We start from the raw sequence: 15,893 nt of genomic DNA, 5'->3' as shown, positions 1-15,893 counted from the left end.
AGTTACTGCACATTCATAAATTTTTACGATAAAAGTCCATACTTTAAAGGTTTTTTGGGTTAAATTATCTATATTTCGTAAACTAATGCAATTTTTTCAATCCATGCAAACTCAGCTTTTTAATAGGTTTTGAACAGCCGATTTCGTCAAAGTTATGGCATGCTTTTAACATTTCTAAAAACGTTCCTATTATTTTTTTCGAATGTGTTCATCTTGCCAATTGCAAGATATGAACTTTTGAAAATGTCAATAATATTTTTCAGAATACAGCAGCGAACACGAAAATGGCAATGGCAATCAAATTTCGACAACTAACTTCTTTTTTAATTTTCGTTAGTTTAAGAAAATATGTAGTGCTATTAATTTGTAAATGAAACTGAGCAAACTAATTTCAGAAACATTTTCAAAAAAGTTCGAAAACTCAAGAAAATGTTACGAAAACTTCGAGCTAGTCACGGTTCTATTTAGCTTGACTCTGTGTAGTGGCGGGCCGTTGTTGACGAATTTTGTAATTAAAATTTAAGTAACTTCCCGATAAGCCACAAGCTTGAAACTTGGAATATATGTAGTTCAGAACCCGATGACAATGCAATAATAATCGTATGTGTGGTCCGATTTGGTTCATATTTGAAACACATAATACATACATATATGAATAGGAAACGGCCTGTAAAAAAATCCCCGCTAGGTGGCGCAGGTACCGAGATATTCAAAAAAATCGTATTTGTGGCCCGATTAGGCTCATATTTGGAACATATATTACATACATTAATAGAAAGCGACATGTGAAAAAATCGCCGCCAGGTGGCGCAAGGTTCGAGATATTAAAAAAATCGTATTTGTGGTCCGATTTGGTTCATAATTGGAACACATGCATGACATACAGAAATAGAAACCGCTTTAATAAAAGAAATTCACGTTAGGTACCGCAAGAATTGAGATATCCAAAAAACTCGTACTTGTCTGTCCGATTTGGCTCATGGAACAAATATTATATACAGTCCGGTAGAAGTGACATCAAAATACTTTAGAGCACATAAGTTCAAATTTTGTTAGTAAAATTTCAGTAAATAAAATAACTAAAAAAAGTTTTAAGTTATTTATTGAAAACAATACTTACATTAAATAATAATAATACTAAAAGATAGAAAATAATTACGTAGGTCCTAGGTACTAGTCATAAATAAACGCGTGGGATTTATTTTTCTGATAAACGCCCTAGATTGATGAGCGTGTGATGACTAGTACCTACGAGCTACATAATTATTTTCTAGCTTTTAGTATTATTATTGTATTCAGCTAAGCAGAGCTCATAGAGTATATTCATTTTGTTCGCATAACGGTACCCTATAACAGCATAAACTAATCGAGATAGATATAGACTTTCTTTATGATCTGGGCAAAATAAGAAATTCATTTAGCCATGTCCGTCCGTCCTTCTGTCCGTGAACACGATATCTTGAGTAAATTTTGAAGTATCTTAATGAAATTTGGTATGTAAGTTCCTGGGCACTCATCTCAGATCGCTATTTAAAATGAACGAAATCGGACTTATAACACGCCTACTTTTTCGATATCGAAAATTTCGAAAAACCAAAAAAGTGCGATAATTCATTACCAAACACGGATAAAGCGATGAAACTTGGTAGGTGGGTTGACCTTATGACGCAGAATATAAAATTAGTAAAATTTTGAACAATTCGCGTGGCCTACTTTTAAGAGAAGGCAATTTAAAAGTTTTGCAAGCTCTAATTTGGCCACCGTGTTGTGATGGTAGCGTGCTCCGCCTACCACACCGTATGCCCTGGGTTCACACGCCGGGCAAAGCAACACCAAAATTTTAGAAATAAGGTTTTTCAATTAGAAGAAAATTTTTCTAAGCGGGGTCGCCCCTTTGCAGTGTTTGGCAAGCGCTCCGAGTGTATTTCTGACATGAAAAGCTCTCAGTGAAAACTCATTTGCCTTGCAGATGCCGTTCGGAGTCGGCATAAAACATATAGGTCCCGCCCGGCCAATTTGTAGGGAAAATCAAGAGGAGCACGACACAAATTGGAAGAGAAGCTCGCCGTAAAATCTCTTCGGAGGTTATCGCGCCTTACATTTATTTATTTATTTGCAGATATCGCGATGAAATTTTGGCAGGAACGTTACTCCTATTACTATATGAGCCGTTTATTTTGAAAGTGGCATAAGTCATTTCATGTCGTTTATGTTCAGTGATAATTTGTTTGTATCTCTCCTCGCCTCCAGTTTGTTAGAGTCCAATATCCAAAAGGTGCAATCTTATTATTATTTTATAATTGTAGAACCATCTATATATGCATTCGTTCAAAAATAACAATGCATTTAAGACCATGAGTTGGAAATGACTTATGCCACTTTCAAAATAAACGGCTCATATATATGCTAAATAAAAATTAGCAAAATCGGATGACGAACACGCTACTTAAAAAAAAATTTTAAGTCTAATTTGAACAAAGAATGTAAAATCTTTTCGGCATATACCTACCAAATTTCATTAAGATACCTCAAAATTTACTCAAATTATCGTGTTTACAGATGGGCATGGCTTAATGAATTTCTTTTCACCCTAATAATTTTGATATATGGAAGTGTAAATTTATCTCGACTAGTTTATACCGTTACGGAATACCGTTATGCGAAGAAAATTAATATACTCTGTGAGCTCTGCTCATCTGAGTTTAATTATAGCTGCATTTGTTTCGTAGGGTTTCGTAGATGGTTTATAAGTGGTTTTTAATTCCATATCACATACGTTTGGGAAATATCGACCAAATTGTAGAACAATGCTGACGTTTTTTGGTAGGATTTTCCTTCACCCTTTGTCAAACAAGGGAAGATCACCATGTAGGAAAATGAACATATGGTAACCCTAGAATGTGTTTGTATAACATGGGTATCAAATGAAAGGTGTTAATGAGTATTTTAAAAGGGAGTTGGCCTTAGTTGTATAGGTGGGCGCCTTTTCGAGATATCGCCATAAAGGTGGACCTGGGGTGAATCTAGAATGTGTTTGCACAATATGGGTTATCAAATGATAGGAATTAATGAGGGTTTTAAAAGGGAGTAGCCCTTAGTTGTATATGTGAAGGCGTTTTGGAGATATCGACCAAAATATGGCCAGGGTAACCCAGAACATCATCTATCGAGTACCGCTAATTTATTTATATATGTAATACGACGAACAGTATTCCTGCCATGATTCCAAGGGCTTTTGATATCGCCCTGCAGAACTTTTTCATTTTCTTCTACTTAATATGGTAGGTGTCGCACCCATTATATAAAGTTTTATCTAAAGTTATATTTTGTGTCAATAAACCAATCTAATTACCATGTTTCATCCCTTTTTTCGTATTTGGTATAGAATTATGGCTTTTTTTCCATTTTTCTAAATTTACGATATCGAAAGAGTGGGCGTGGTCATAGTCGGATTTCGCCCATTTTTATTACCAGGATAAAGTGAGTTCAGATAAGTACGTGAACTAAGTTTAGTAAAGATATTTCGATGTTTGCTCAAGTTATCGTGTTAAGGAAGGACGGTCGACTGTGCATAAAAACTGGGCGTGGCTTTACCCGATTTCGCCCATTTTCACAGAAAACAGGTACCGTCATAGAAGCTATGCCCTTACCAAATTTCACAAGAATTGGTAAATTTTTGTTCGACTTATGGCATTAAAAGTATTCTAGACAAATTAAATGAAAAAGGGCGGTGCCACGCCCATTTTAAAATTATCTTTTATTTTTGTATTTTGTTGCACCATATCATTACTGGAGTTGAATGTTGACATAGTTTACTTACCTATGTAGATTCCTTGGAACTCATCTCAGCTCCACTTTTTATACCTTTCATGAAAATGAAATGGTATATTAATTTCGTCACGAATCCCAAAATTGTAAGTCCTTAACGGAAAATAGATAGACCCACCATTAAGTATACCGAAATAATCAGGATGAAGAGCTGAGTTGTTTTAGTCATGCCCGTCTGTATGTTTGTATGCAAACTAATCCCTCAATTTTTGAGATATCTTGATAAAATTTGGTGAGCGGGGGTATTTAGGTGTCCGATTAGACATTTGTCGGTACCGGCCTGATCAGACCACTATAGCATATATCCTCCATGCAACCGATTTTTCAGAAAAAGAGGATTTTTGTCTTATCTTCGGCAATTTATCAGATTGAAGCTTCAAACTTCACCATATGCTTTTGTATATGGCATATATTGTTGTCTGAAAAAATCTTAGAAATCGGTGATATATAGTATGTATATGGTGCTATGTATAGTATATATATATATAGTATATATATTTTTTTCGTAATTTCAGCCCCATTTTAACAGCTAGAAGCTTCAAATTCCACCAAATGCTTACATATACATCATATATTCTTGAAATGCGCGATTCGTAGTCATAGTTTTGCCATGCAGACCACAAAAAACGTGAAAATTTGCTTCCTCACACAAAGTACCTACCTATTTTTATACTCAACTGAGCAAAGCTCACAGAGTATATTAACTTTGTTCGCATAACGGTAATCCGTAACGGCATAAACTAATCGAGATAGATATAGACTTCTATATATCAAAATGATCTGGGTGAAAAAAGAAATTCATTTAGCCATGTCCGTCCGTCTGTAAGCACGATAACTTGAATAAGTTTTGAGGTATCTTGATGAAATTTGGTATGTAGGTTTCTGGGCGCTGATCTCAGAAAGCTATTTAAAATGAACGCAATCGGACTACAACCACGCCCACTTTTTCGATATCGAAAATTTCGAAAAACCGAAAAAGTGCGATAATTCATTACCAAAGACGGATAAAGCGATGAAACTTGGTAGGTGCGTTGACCTTATGACGCAAAATAGAAAATTAGAAAAATTTTGGACAATGGGCGTGCCACCGCCCACTTTTAAAAGAATGTAATTTAAAAGTTTTGCAAGCTGTAATTTGGCAGTCGTTGAAGATATCATGATGAAATTTGGTAGGCACGTTACTCCTATTACTATATGTGTGCTAAATAAAAAGTTGCGAAATCGGATGACGAACACGCCCACTTTAAAAAAAAAAAAAATTTTTAAGTCAAATTTTAACAAAAAATTTAATATCTTTAAAGTATAAAAGTAAATTATGTCAACATTCGACTCCAGTAATGATATGGTGCAGCAAAATACAAAGATAAAAGAAAATTTCAAAATGGGCGTAACTCCGCCCTTTTTCATTTAATTCGTCTAGAATACTTTTATTGCCATAAGTCGAACAAAAATTTACCAATCCTTGTGAAATTTGGTAGGGACATAGATTCTATGACGATAACTGTTTTCTGTGAAAAAGGGCGAAATCGGTTAAAGCCACGTCCAGTTTGTATACACAGTCGACCGTCTGTCCTTCCGCTCGGCCGTTAACACGATAACTTAAGCAAAAATCGATATATCTTTACTAAACTTAATTCATGTACTTATCTGAACTCACTTTATTTTGGTATAAAAAACGGCCGAAAGCCGACTATGGCCACGCCCACTTTTTTGATATCGAAAATTAGGAATAATGAAAAAAATGCCATAATTATATGCCAAATACGAAAAAAGAGATGAAACATTGTAATTGGATTGGTTTATTGACGCAAAATATAACTTTAGAAAAAAACTTTGTAAAATGGGTGTGACACCTACCATATTAAGTAGAAGAAAATGAAAAAGTTCTGCAGGGCGAAATCAAAAGCCCTTGGAATCTTGGCAGGAATACTCTTCGTGGTATGGCATATATAAATAAATTAGCGGTACCCAACAGAAGATGTTCTGGGTCACCCTGGTCCACATTTTGGTCGATATCTCGAAAACGCCTTCACATATACAACTAAGGGCTACTCCCTTTTAAAACCCTCATTAATACTTTTAGTTCGATATCCATATCGTACAAACACATTCTACAGTCACCCCTGGTCCAGCCTTATTGCGATATTTCGAAAAGGCGTCCACCTATAGAACTAAGGCCCACTACGTTTTAAATAATCATTAACACCTTCCATTTGAAACCCATGTCATACAAACACATTCCAGGGTTACCCTAGGTTCATTTTGCTAAATGGTGATTTTTCCTTATTTTGTCTCCACCCGAACGGAGCCTTCCTAACTTGTTACTTAATGTAAGCATTGCTTTCAATAAAGCCGTTTAACATGAAATTTTTATACTCAGCGTGCTTTGCACACAGAGTATATTAACTTTGCTTGGATAACGTTTGGTTGTACAGGTATAAAGGTATCGAGATCCATATATCAAAATCATCTGTATCGAAAAAAATATTATTGAGCCATGTCCGTTCGTCCGTCCGTCCGTCCGTCCGTTAACACGATAACTTGAGTAAATATTGAGATATCTTCACCAAATTTTGTACACGAGCTTGTCTGGACCCAGAATTGATTGGTATTGAAAATGAACGAAATCGGATGATAACCACGCCCATTTTTTATATATATAACATTTTCAAAAACACACAAAAAACCTGATTATTTAGTAAACAATCGGATGATAACCACGCCCACTTTTTATATATATAACATTTTGGAAAACACAAAAAACCTGATTATTTAGTAAATAATACACCTAGAATGTTGAAATTTGATATGTGGGCTGATATTGAGGCTCTTGATAAAACGTTGAAAACATTTTTTTAAATGGGCGTGGCACCGCCCACTTGAGATAAAATCAATTTTACAAATATTATTAATAATAAATCAAAAACCGTTAAACCTATCGTAACAAAATTCGGCAGAGAGGTTGCCTTTACTATAAGGAATGCTTTGAAGAAAAATTAACGAAATCGGTTAAGGACCACGCCCACATTTATATAAAAGATTGTTAAAGTATAAAAGTAAATTATGTCAACATTCGACTCCAGTAATGATATGGTGCAGCAAAATACAAAGATAAAAGAAAATTTCAAAATGGGCGTAACTCCGCCCTTTTTCATTTAATTCGTCTAGAATACTTTTATTGCCATAAGTCGAACAAAAATTTACCAATCCTTGTGAAATTTGGTAGGGACATAGATTCTATGACGATAACTGTTTTCTGTGAAAAAGGGCGAAATCGGTTAAAGCCACGTCCAGTTTGTATACACAGTCGACCGTCTGTCCTTCCGCTCGGCCGTTAACACGATAACTTAAGCAAAAATCGATATATCTTTACTAAACTTAATTCATGTACTTATCTGAACTCACTTTATTTTGGTATAAAAAACGGCCGAAAGCCGACTATGGCCACGCCCACTTTTTTGATATCGAAAATTAGGAATAATGAAAAAAATGCCATAATTATATGCCAAATATGAAAAAAGAGATGAAACATAGTAATTGGATTGGTTTATTGACGCAAAATATAACTTTAGAAAAAAACTTTGTAAAATGGGTGTGACACCTACCATATTAAGTAGAAGAAAATGAAAAAGTTCTGCAGGGCGAAATCAAAAGCCCTTGGAATCTTGGCAGGAATACTCTTCGTGGTATGGCATATATAAATAAATTAGCGGTACCCAACAGAAGATGTTCTGGGTCACCCTGGTCCACATTTTGGTCGATATCTCGAAAACGCCTTCACATATACAACTAAGGGCTACTCCCTTTTAAAACCCTCATTAATACTTTTAGTTCGATATCCATATCGTACAAACACATTCTACAGTCACCCCTGGTCCAGCCTTATTGCGATATTTCGAAAAGGCGTCCACCTATAGAACTAAGGCCCACTACGTTTTAAATAATCATTAACACCTTCCATTTGAAACCCATGTCATACAAACACATTCCAGGGTTACCCTAGGTTCATTTTGCTAAATGGTGATTTTTCCTTATTTTGTCTCCACCCGAACGGAGCCTTCCTAACTTGTTACTTAATGTAAGCATTGCTTTCAATAAAGCCGTTTAACATGAAATTTTTATACTCAGCGTGCTTTGCACACAGAGTATATTAACTTTGCTTGGATAACGTTTGGTTGTACAGGTATAAAGGTATCGAGATCCATATATCAAAATCATCTGTATCGAAAAAAATATTATTGAGCCATGTCCGTTCGTCCGTCCGTCCGTCCGTCCGTTAACACGATAACTTGAGTAAATATTGAGATATCTTCACCAAATTTTGTACACGAGCTTGTCTGGACCCAGAATTGATTGGTATTGAAAATGAACGAAATCGGATGATAACCACGCCCATTTTTTATATATATAACATTTTCAAAAACACACAAAAAACCTGATTATTTAGTAAACAATCGGATGATAACCACGCCCACTTTTTATATATATAACATTTTGGAAAACACAAAAAACCTGATTATTTAGTAAATAATACACCTAGAATGTTGAAATTTGATATGTGGGCTGATATTGAGGCTCTTGATAAAACGTTGAAAACATTTTTTTAAATGGGCGTGGCACCGCCCACTTGAGATAAAATCAATTTTACAAATATTATTAATAATAAATCAAAAACCGTTAAACCTATCGTAACAAAATTCGGCAGAGAGGTTGCCTTTACTATAAGGAATGCTTTGAAGAAAAATTAACGAAATCGGTTAAGGACCACGCCCACATTTATATAAAAGATTGTTAAAAGGGTCGTGGACGAATAAAATAAGCTATATTCTTGCAAAAATGAGCTTTATATCAATGGTATTTCATTTCCCAAGTGGATTTATAACAATAAATAGGAAAAACTTCAATTTTAAAAAATGGGCGTGGCACCGCCCCTTTTATGACTAAGCAATTTTCTAAGTTTCGGTAGCCATAACTCGAAGAAAAATTAACGGATCGTAATGAAATTGTGTACACATATTTTCCTTATAGCAGAAAATAATTCTAGTAAAAATGGACGGGATCGGTTAAAGACTACGGCAACTTAGATATAAAACAAGTTTAAAAGGGTCGTAGACTAAAATATTAAGCTATAAATTAACAAAAACAGTTTTGAATCAATGTTATTTCACTTATCAAGTTTTATTGTAAGAGGAAATGGGAAGTAATTTTTTTAAACGGGCGGTGCTACGTGTTATGTAGAAAAGTAATTTATGTGAAATGAAATGTACAATTTAAGCTCACGCTGAGTATATAATGTTCGGTTACACCCGAACGTAGACACCTTTACTTGTTTTTTTATTATTTTATTTATTTGTAGCGATGTAAACTCAATTTCTATATTCCAATAGATGTCGTCTTAAGCTCATTAAATTTAACGAATATGTTAAAGACGAACAGACGCACAGTGGCGCCTTTTGAGTTTTTTCTTTGCAAAAAGCATAACTTTTGAACCAATGAAGATATTTTAAAAATTTAAAATGAAAATGAAAGCTAACTACTTCAAGTTTTATTGCGTGAAAGCTCAGAATGTCACAGATACAGGGTGCTTCAAAAAAAATCAAATTCGAAAATTTTTGAAAAATGCAAAAACAAAATGTTTTTAGTAAAAAATTAAAAAAAAATAAAATGAGATTTGTCTTATAATGACGTATTTAAGAATAAAATAAGATAAACTAATGATTTTGATAAGATAGCGTGGCACTGCCCACTTATGCTAAAAAGTTGTATCTAAGTAGTCACGTAATCAATAACTACCAAAATCGAGAGACGTATTGTTTCTTTTAAATGGCAATACTCTTATAAAACTCAAATGTCCGTTTTTGGTGCCAAAATAACAAGGTGCTTCAAAATTCATCGTAAAATTTTACATGTTTTTTTTTTTTTAATTTACAAGCCAAATATGTATTTTATTAATAACTAAAAGTTATTGAAAGTGGTTCAATGAAATATTATTTGAGCTAAAGATTAAACAGCCAACGAATTTTGGAAAAGGGGAGTGGCACTGCCCACATATGCTAAAAAGTTTTATGTTAGTAAGCGCTTTACAAATTTGTACCAAACTCGATAGACGTATTGATTTCTATAAAAATTTAATACTCGTTTGAAGGCGAAATGCCTAAGCTTTAAAATAAATTTGCTAAACTTCAGAGAAATGCAATAACGAAAAGTATATATTTATAAATTACTAAATTAATTAATTCTTTTATTTGAAATAAAAAATTAACTTGTACATATATATCTTATTTTTCAATAAAGTAACAAAATTGATTAGTAAATCTCTTTTTCATTCTTAGTCATCGTCATTGGAACATATATCTAACAAAGCAACCATTTCTGAGCTATACGCATCTGTAAGATCTTTTTATGTTCTTACATACCTCATAGATGATATGACTGGATCAGAAGAGATAGCTAACATGTTGAAAATGTCTTCGATTTGTCTAACTCGTGATACTTTGCAGGTGTTCAAACATCTATATCTTTTGTAGTCCTTGTTCTTAGATTCTTGAGCTTCTTCAGACAATTCTCCTAATGGTAAGCAGTGGTACTCTATTAAATCTTTTCTATGTGCTAAAATTTTATGTACCGTTGGTGTAAGTTTCTTCTCAGGATACTTTTGGTGCAGCATCTCTGTAGTTTTAGATACATATTCTCCAAATTTTGGTCCAATAACTTGTTCATGGCAGTTTAAAATATTTATAATTACTCCCAATCTTTTCACAATATCTCTATCAACTCCTGTTATGCGAGCAGTCACTTCATCGTTTTCATAAAATCTTCTTGAGGAGTTACCATCATTTGTATTTCCGTATCCATACTTTGGACAGTCAACTCTAAGGCTAATCTCTTTATAGAATGCATCCTGAATTATTTTTCTTCTCCTGTTTTGTTTCTCCTTACATGTTGTATTGTCGTCGAAAACTTCTCCTTGTTGTGGTAGTGTATAAGCCAGCTTCAAAACAAATTCCATACATCTTATCCTAGCATGCAAAGGAGATATTCCATACTCATAATATAGTTCGTCAGTTATTGAATCATCAAGATTTTCAAAGTCCTTTTGGCTCTTACAAATTGGATATTTCATTGTAGATGTCGTATTTGTTATTAAGTTCAAAACTTTTCCATCGACCATTGTTAGAAGAAAATCATGCTTTATTTTAATGACATTCCCCTCTTCAATTTCAATTATTGTTGGTTCTAATTTGGCAATTTGATTTTTTATATCACTCACTGTAGCTTTTATGAGTTCCGAAGACTCCTTCTCGTATTTAAATAATATCGGGCGGCACGTTGATGACGGACGTAGATTTTTCCAATATTCTGAAGCTTCATCTTTTATTCGTAATGGAACAATATAAGCCATAAACATATTACTATCTGTAATTGTTTCATCGTCTACATTTATTCTTTGTTTATATGCGCTTTGTACTGATGATCCATCACAGCCCCACTTGGCTATCAATGCTAGCTCCTTTGGCAGTGATTTCAACTTTCCTTCAGTAAAACTTTGAAGGAGTCGTGTAGACGTATGTTCCATTAAGTTTTGTAGCTCAATTTCAGCTGATACTTCGGTCATTTTGGGACTTAGAGGAACTGCTTATTTCTTGGCTTGAGTAATTTTTTTGTATCCAGGTAAAATATCGGCATTACGTTGCAATAATGACATACGCAATATAATATATTTTTTCTTCGTTAAGCCGAGATCTATAAACAGCGTCAAAGCTTCTTCGGGAGTGTATTTCCTAGGTAGCACATTTGGTGGTGTGGGAATGCTGTTTTTGATCCTCATCAGTCGCACTGGACTTGCTACCGCAACTGCTTTTGTTATATGAGACTTCACGTTTTCTTCGCCTTTTTTATATTTAATAGCCAGTACTTCTGAAAGATGAGTCGTGGCCATAGCTTTTGTGGTATCAGACAGCTTCCTTTTCCTTGTGTAGGTAGAACACTCTTCTATGGGTTTTGTTGGTCTCCCTCTAGTTGGATTTTATTGACGTGCTAGGCGTTTCTTCGTCCAAAAAAGTTTTGTCAGCTAGCCACTTTTAACGCTTACTTAGAAATTTTGAATTGTTACGATAGACGTCCTTCCATTTTCTTTCTATCATAATATATTGTAAACAAATTTTTTCTTCCAGGCCTTCCTTTTCTTTAATGCTTGTTTCACTCGCTATTTCTCTCATAATAGCCTCAACGAAGTCCCTTCTTGACTTTGTAGATTTAAACACCGCAAATAGCTTCGAGTTTTCTAGATACATATTAGAATTGCCTTCGAGTGTATCTGACTAAATATTAAACTGTGAACTATATTTAAAAATACTATTCACTTTATTTAAGTAAACAGAATACTTAGTTCCTTAATCTCTAAAAGACGAATGATAATGTGCATTGTATGATGGATAGCTTTATGTACCTACTCAAATTATTAAAATGAATTTCAGGTATACAATTCGTAACTAAAAAAATGTATGTTGTTAACAAGTTCCAATAACAAAACCGACCTTACGGCCGTTCTGAATTATATATACCTGCTCAGGTGCGTATTTATACCCAAGGTGGTTTAACTTTATTTGATGTAAAAAGTGAAGTTGCAGCTGGACGCAGGTAGACTTTATGAATTTAGGTAACTGAATATTTCACAAATAACTACTGTTAATTTGACGGAGCACATATTTTAACATTTTTTTTTTTCCATCAAAGTCTTAAAAAGGGCCTAAAAATAGGCATTTCAAAAAACAGGTATATCCGTCAACTTTTAACAAAAAAAAAAAACAATTTTTTTTTGTTTCAATCCTAAATTAAATTATCTTTAATTGCTATACAAGAAAACGACAACCGGCCGCCTTATTTACTCACAAAACCATTTTAAATACAACGAAAAAGAAGAAAAATTTCAAATTTTTCCCAATGTTGAAATTTGGTCAACTTTGAGCGGCTCTACCTGGTAATAATTTTTTGTGAAAAAACAGTTGTATATTCTTGATCCCTGGAAAAGTCTCTATTAGAAACATGTATTAGATTTAGCGAACGCTTTCATGATTTTTTTGATTTTTGCCATGCATTAACGGCAGAGGCGCCACTGTGAGACGTTTAAATCGGATTAAATTAACATCCCATTAATACTTAATGCAAGATTCTAATTATGTCAATCCACTCAATATTTTGTGCACTGCCCCCAACTTTGGTTTGATGGCAGGAGAAAACAATATAACAAATTAGCAGTTGGAAAGCAGATAGAACTAATTAAGTGTGCCTTTGTACTTTTCTCTATTTGTTCATTAAAAATACAGTTATTGTACACATATCACGTAATCATTCTCAAACGCAAACACTTACGTATTTAAAATAAACAGCTACAAAGAAATTTTCTATAATTAGTTTGATATAACAAAAGCTGTTTGTTCAATTTTTATTATACTTGAAATTTTATCAGGTAATTTGCCCAAAAACTTCCTCAAGCTATGTATAAATTGGCCGAGTAAATAAACTAATTAGCAAATACTACTATTCATTTAACCTTAATTAAAAGGTATTCTTATTCCTCAGATTTAGGAGAAAAATCTTTTGTTTGTTTTTTATTCACATAACAAAATCTTGTATAATTAGCGCCCAGAAAATATAACTTGCTTTACTTTAAACTTAAACATCGACGGAAAGTCTTTTAAACTAAAATGAAGTTACGCAGTTCTTTCACTATCCTGATTTTCGTCCTTATATGCCTTTTGAGTAATACAAATTCGCAATATCGCGTTATTGGTGGCAGTAATTGGAATATACGGAATAGCCCGTATGTGGTATCAATAAATGATACCCGCGAATATATTTGCGTTGGATCTTTAATCACTATGGAGCGGGTGGTTACAGCTGCGCACTGCTTGGTAGATTTAACCGCTAATGACATCACTGTTGCAGCTGGTGTAACCGATTTACGTGATTTACCAGCAAACGGGCAAACTCGCATCGCACAGCATATACATCGTCCACCTGATTTTAATTACGAATTAATGCATATGGATATAGCTGTAATTATAGTGTGTGATCCCTTTGTCGAGTGTGATACTATAAAAACAATACAACTTTGCGCTACTCAATTAAACCCGGGCGAAGCAATTAGAGTTGCTGGATGGGGTTGCAGAAATCGTCAATGTATAGACTATTCGTCTATACTCCAATCTGTTGTCATGTATATAATAGAAAAGAATCAATGTGCGGCTCGTTATGCGACGGAAGAGAAATTTTTAACAGAAACAATGATTTGTGCTGGATGTCAAGGAGCTGATACGTGTTGGGGTGATTCTGGTGGACCGGGTGTTGTGGATGGACGACTTTGTTCTGTGGTATTAGGTGGGATAAGCTCTCCTGACTTTTATTTTCCGAATTTACATACAGATATAAATAATGCAAATGTTCGAGCTTTTATAAATTCAGTGAAATAAAATTAATTGTAAAACTTTAATCATAGCTTAAAATTTCCTTTGTCAATGAATACATGAAAAATAAAATAATTAAAAAAAAATTTTTTTGTATTTAATATTTTGGGAAAAATTTAAACAACGTGACATCAGGACGAACAATGCGACATCTGTTTCGATTATACCTTGTAAATCTCTTCAAAGCTTTTTCTCCCGGCAGTGGGATTTGCACCCGCACTCCTACGATGGTTGAAGTGTTACAAACGCATTCAGCCACGTCATGCCTTAGTTGTTGTACTCTGACGCGACCCATGATTTTATTTATTTTTCTGATCAACGCGCTAGGCTTATGAGGAGACGACTAGTACCTAGGCCCTACCTCATTATTTTCTGTCTTAATGCAAGTATTGTTTTCAATAAAACCGTTTAACTAAAACAATTTTTTTTTCATTTTTTTTTTTTATTTAAGTCTAACAATATGCAAGTCTCTCAAAACCCGCCTTTCCTAGAGAAGAAGTACAAATCCCCCTTTGAAAAAAGTCTATACGAACTTTGAGAGACATATAACTTGTACATACTTTGTTAAACTATATTGATTGGGCTACAAAACTGCGTACTCAAAAAATTTCAGAAAACTCTAAAAAAGTTGTAAATTTTCGTAAATTTGGAACTTTTTCGAACATGTTTTTGAGATTAGTCTGTAAAGTTTCAAATACAATATTCATGGAAAATTTTTCTTAAATTGCAGAAAATAAAAAAAGAAGAGTTGCCACTGCTATTTTCGCGCTCGTTGTTGTTGGTATTTTATTTATTAAACAAACAAAAAATTAATGCAAGGCAGGTTATTGGTTAGGCTTCCAAATTGCGTCGTGCTCCTTTTAATTTTTCCTACAAATTGGCAGGACGGGACCTACATGTTTTACGCCGATTCCGAACGGCATCTGCGAGGCAGATGATTTTTTATTGAAAACCTTTTCATGGCATAAATACACTCGTAGTGTTTGCCAAATCACTGCCGAGGGGTGACCCCGCGTAGAAAAACTTGTTTCTAATTGAAAAAACTTATTTCTAAATTTTTGATGTTGCTTTGCCCTGTGCTTGAACCCAGGATCTTCTATATGGTAGGCGGAGCATGCTACCACCACCGTACCGCCGTTATTTATTTACTTGGTAAAAAATTATCCAAATTGGGTAACTTGTTTTCAATTCACCATAAGCGGGTATTGAATAACCTATAAACTCTCGACGATTTGCTGTAAGGCTGTGATCACAATGAAAGTATCTTCGAAACAAAGATGTTACTGTTCAAGAGGTGATACAAAGTCCAGACATTTAAGCCACCCGCATTGAGAGCAGTTTTGGTTCTTTCGTTAAAAACTATAGTATATATATACCATCGCGACAAGACTGGAATACCACACAACACACGTTACCGGGTGCCATCAACATATTCACGGATGGTTCTAAGCTTGACGGGAAGGTGCGAGTAGGCCTCTTCACCGGATCTGGGTCTAGAGGTCTCTTTTAGCCTACCAGATCACTGTAATGTTTACCAAGCGGAAATGCTGGTAATACACAGGGCTGTGAATCATCTCGGGTCTATGCCTAAGAATGGTA

General features: G+C 34.2%; 1 protein-coding gene across 2 annotated transcripts; it reads right to left on the bottom strand.

The window, feature by feature from the left end:
• Window positions 1-3,806: 3,806 nt before the first annotated feature.
• Window positions 3,807-13,153, bottom strand: LOC137249448 (uncharacterized). Of its 2 annotated transcripts, XM_067780951.1 has the most exons (3): window positions 10,454-13,153; window positions 10,245-10,395; window positions 3,807-3,921 (listed from the first exon to the last, which is right to left on the bottom strand). In XM_067780951.1, exons 1-2 carry the CDS (start codon window positions 11,441-11,443, stop codon window positions 10,333-10,335), a joined length of 1,053 nt encoding a protein of 350 aa, XP_067637052.1. In that variant the 5' UTR covers window positions 11,444-13,153; the 3' UTR covers window positions 3,807-3,921; window positions 10,245-10,332. The 2 variants fall into 2 exon arrangements, with proteins under 2 accessions (XP_067637052.1, XP_067637051.1); XM_067780950.1 differs by having other exon boundaries at window positions 10,245-13,153.
• Between the last annotated feature and the right edge of the window lie 2,740 nt (window positions 13,154-15,893).

This window comes from Eurosta solidaginis, chromosome 4, assembly GCF_040869045.1.
Source record: "Eurosta solidaginis isolate ZX-2024a chromosome 4, ASM4086904v1, whole genome shotgun sequence".
Classification (NCBI taxonomy): domain Eukaryota; kingdom Metazoa; phylum Arthropoda; class Insecta; order Diptera; family Tephritidae; genus Eurosta; species Eurosta solidaginis.
This window is presented reverse-complemented; position numbering and strand designations above follow the sequence as displayed.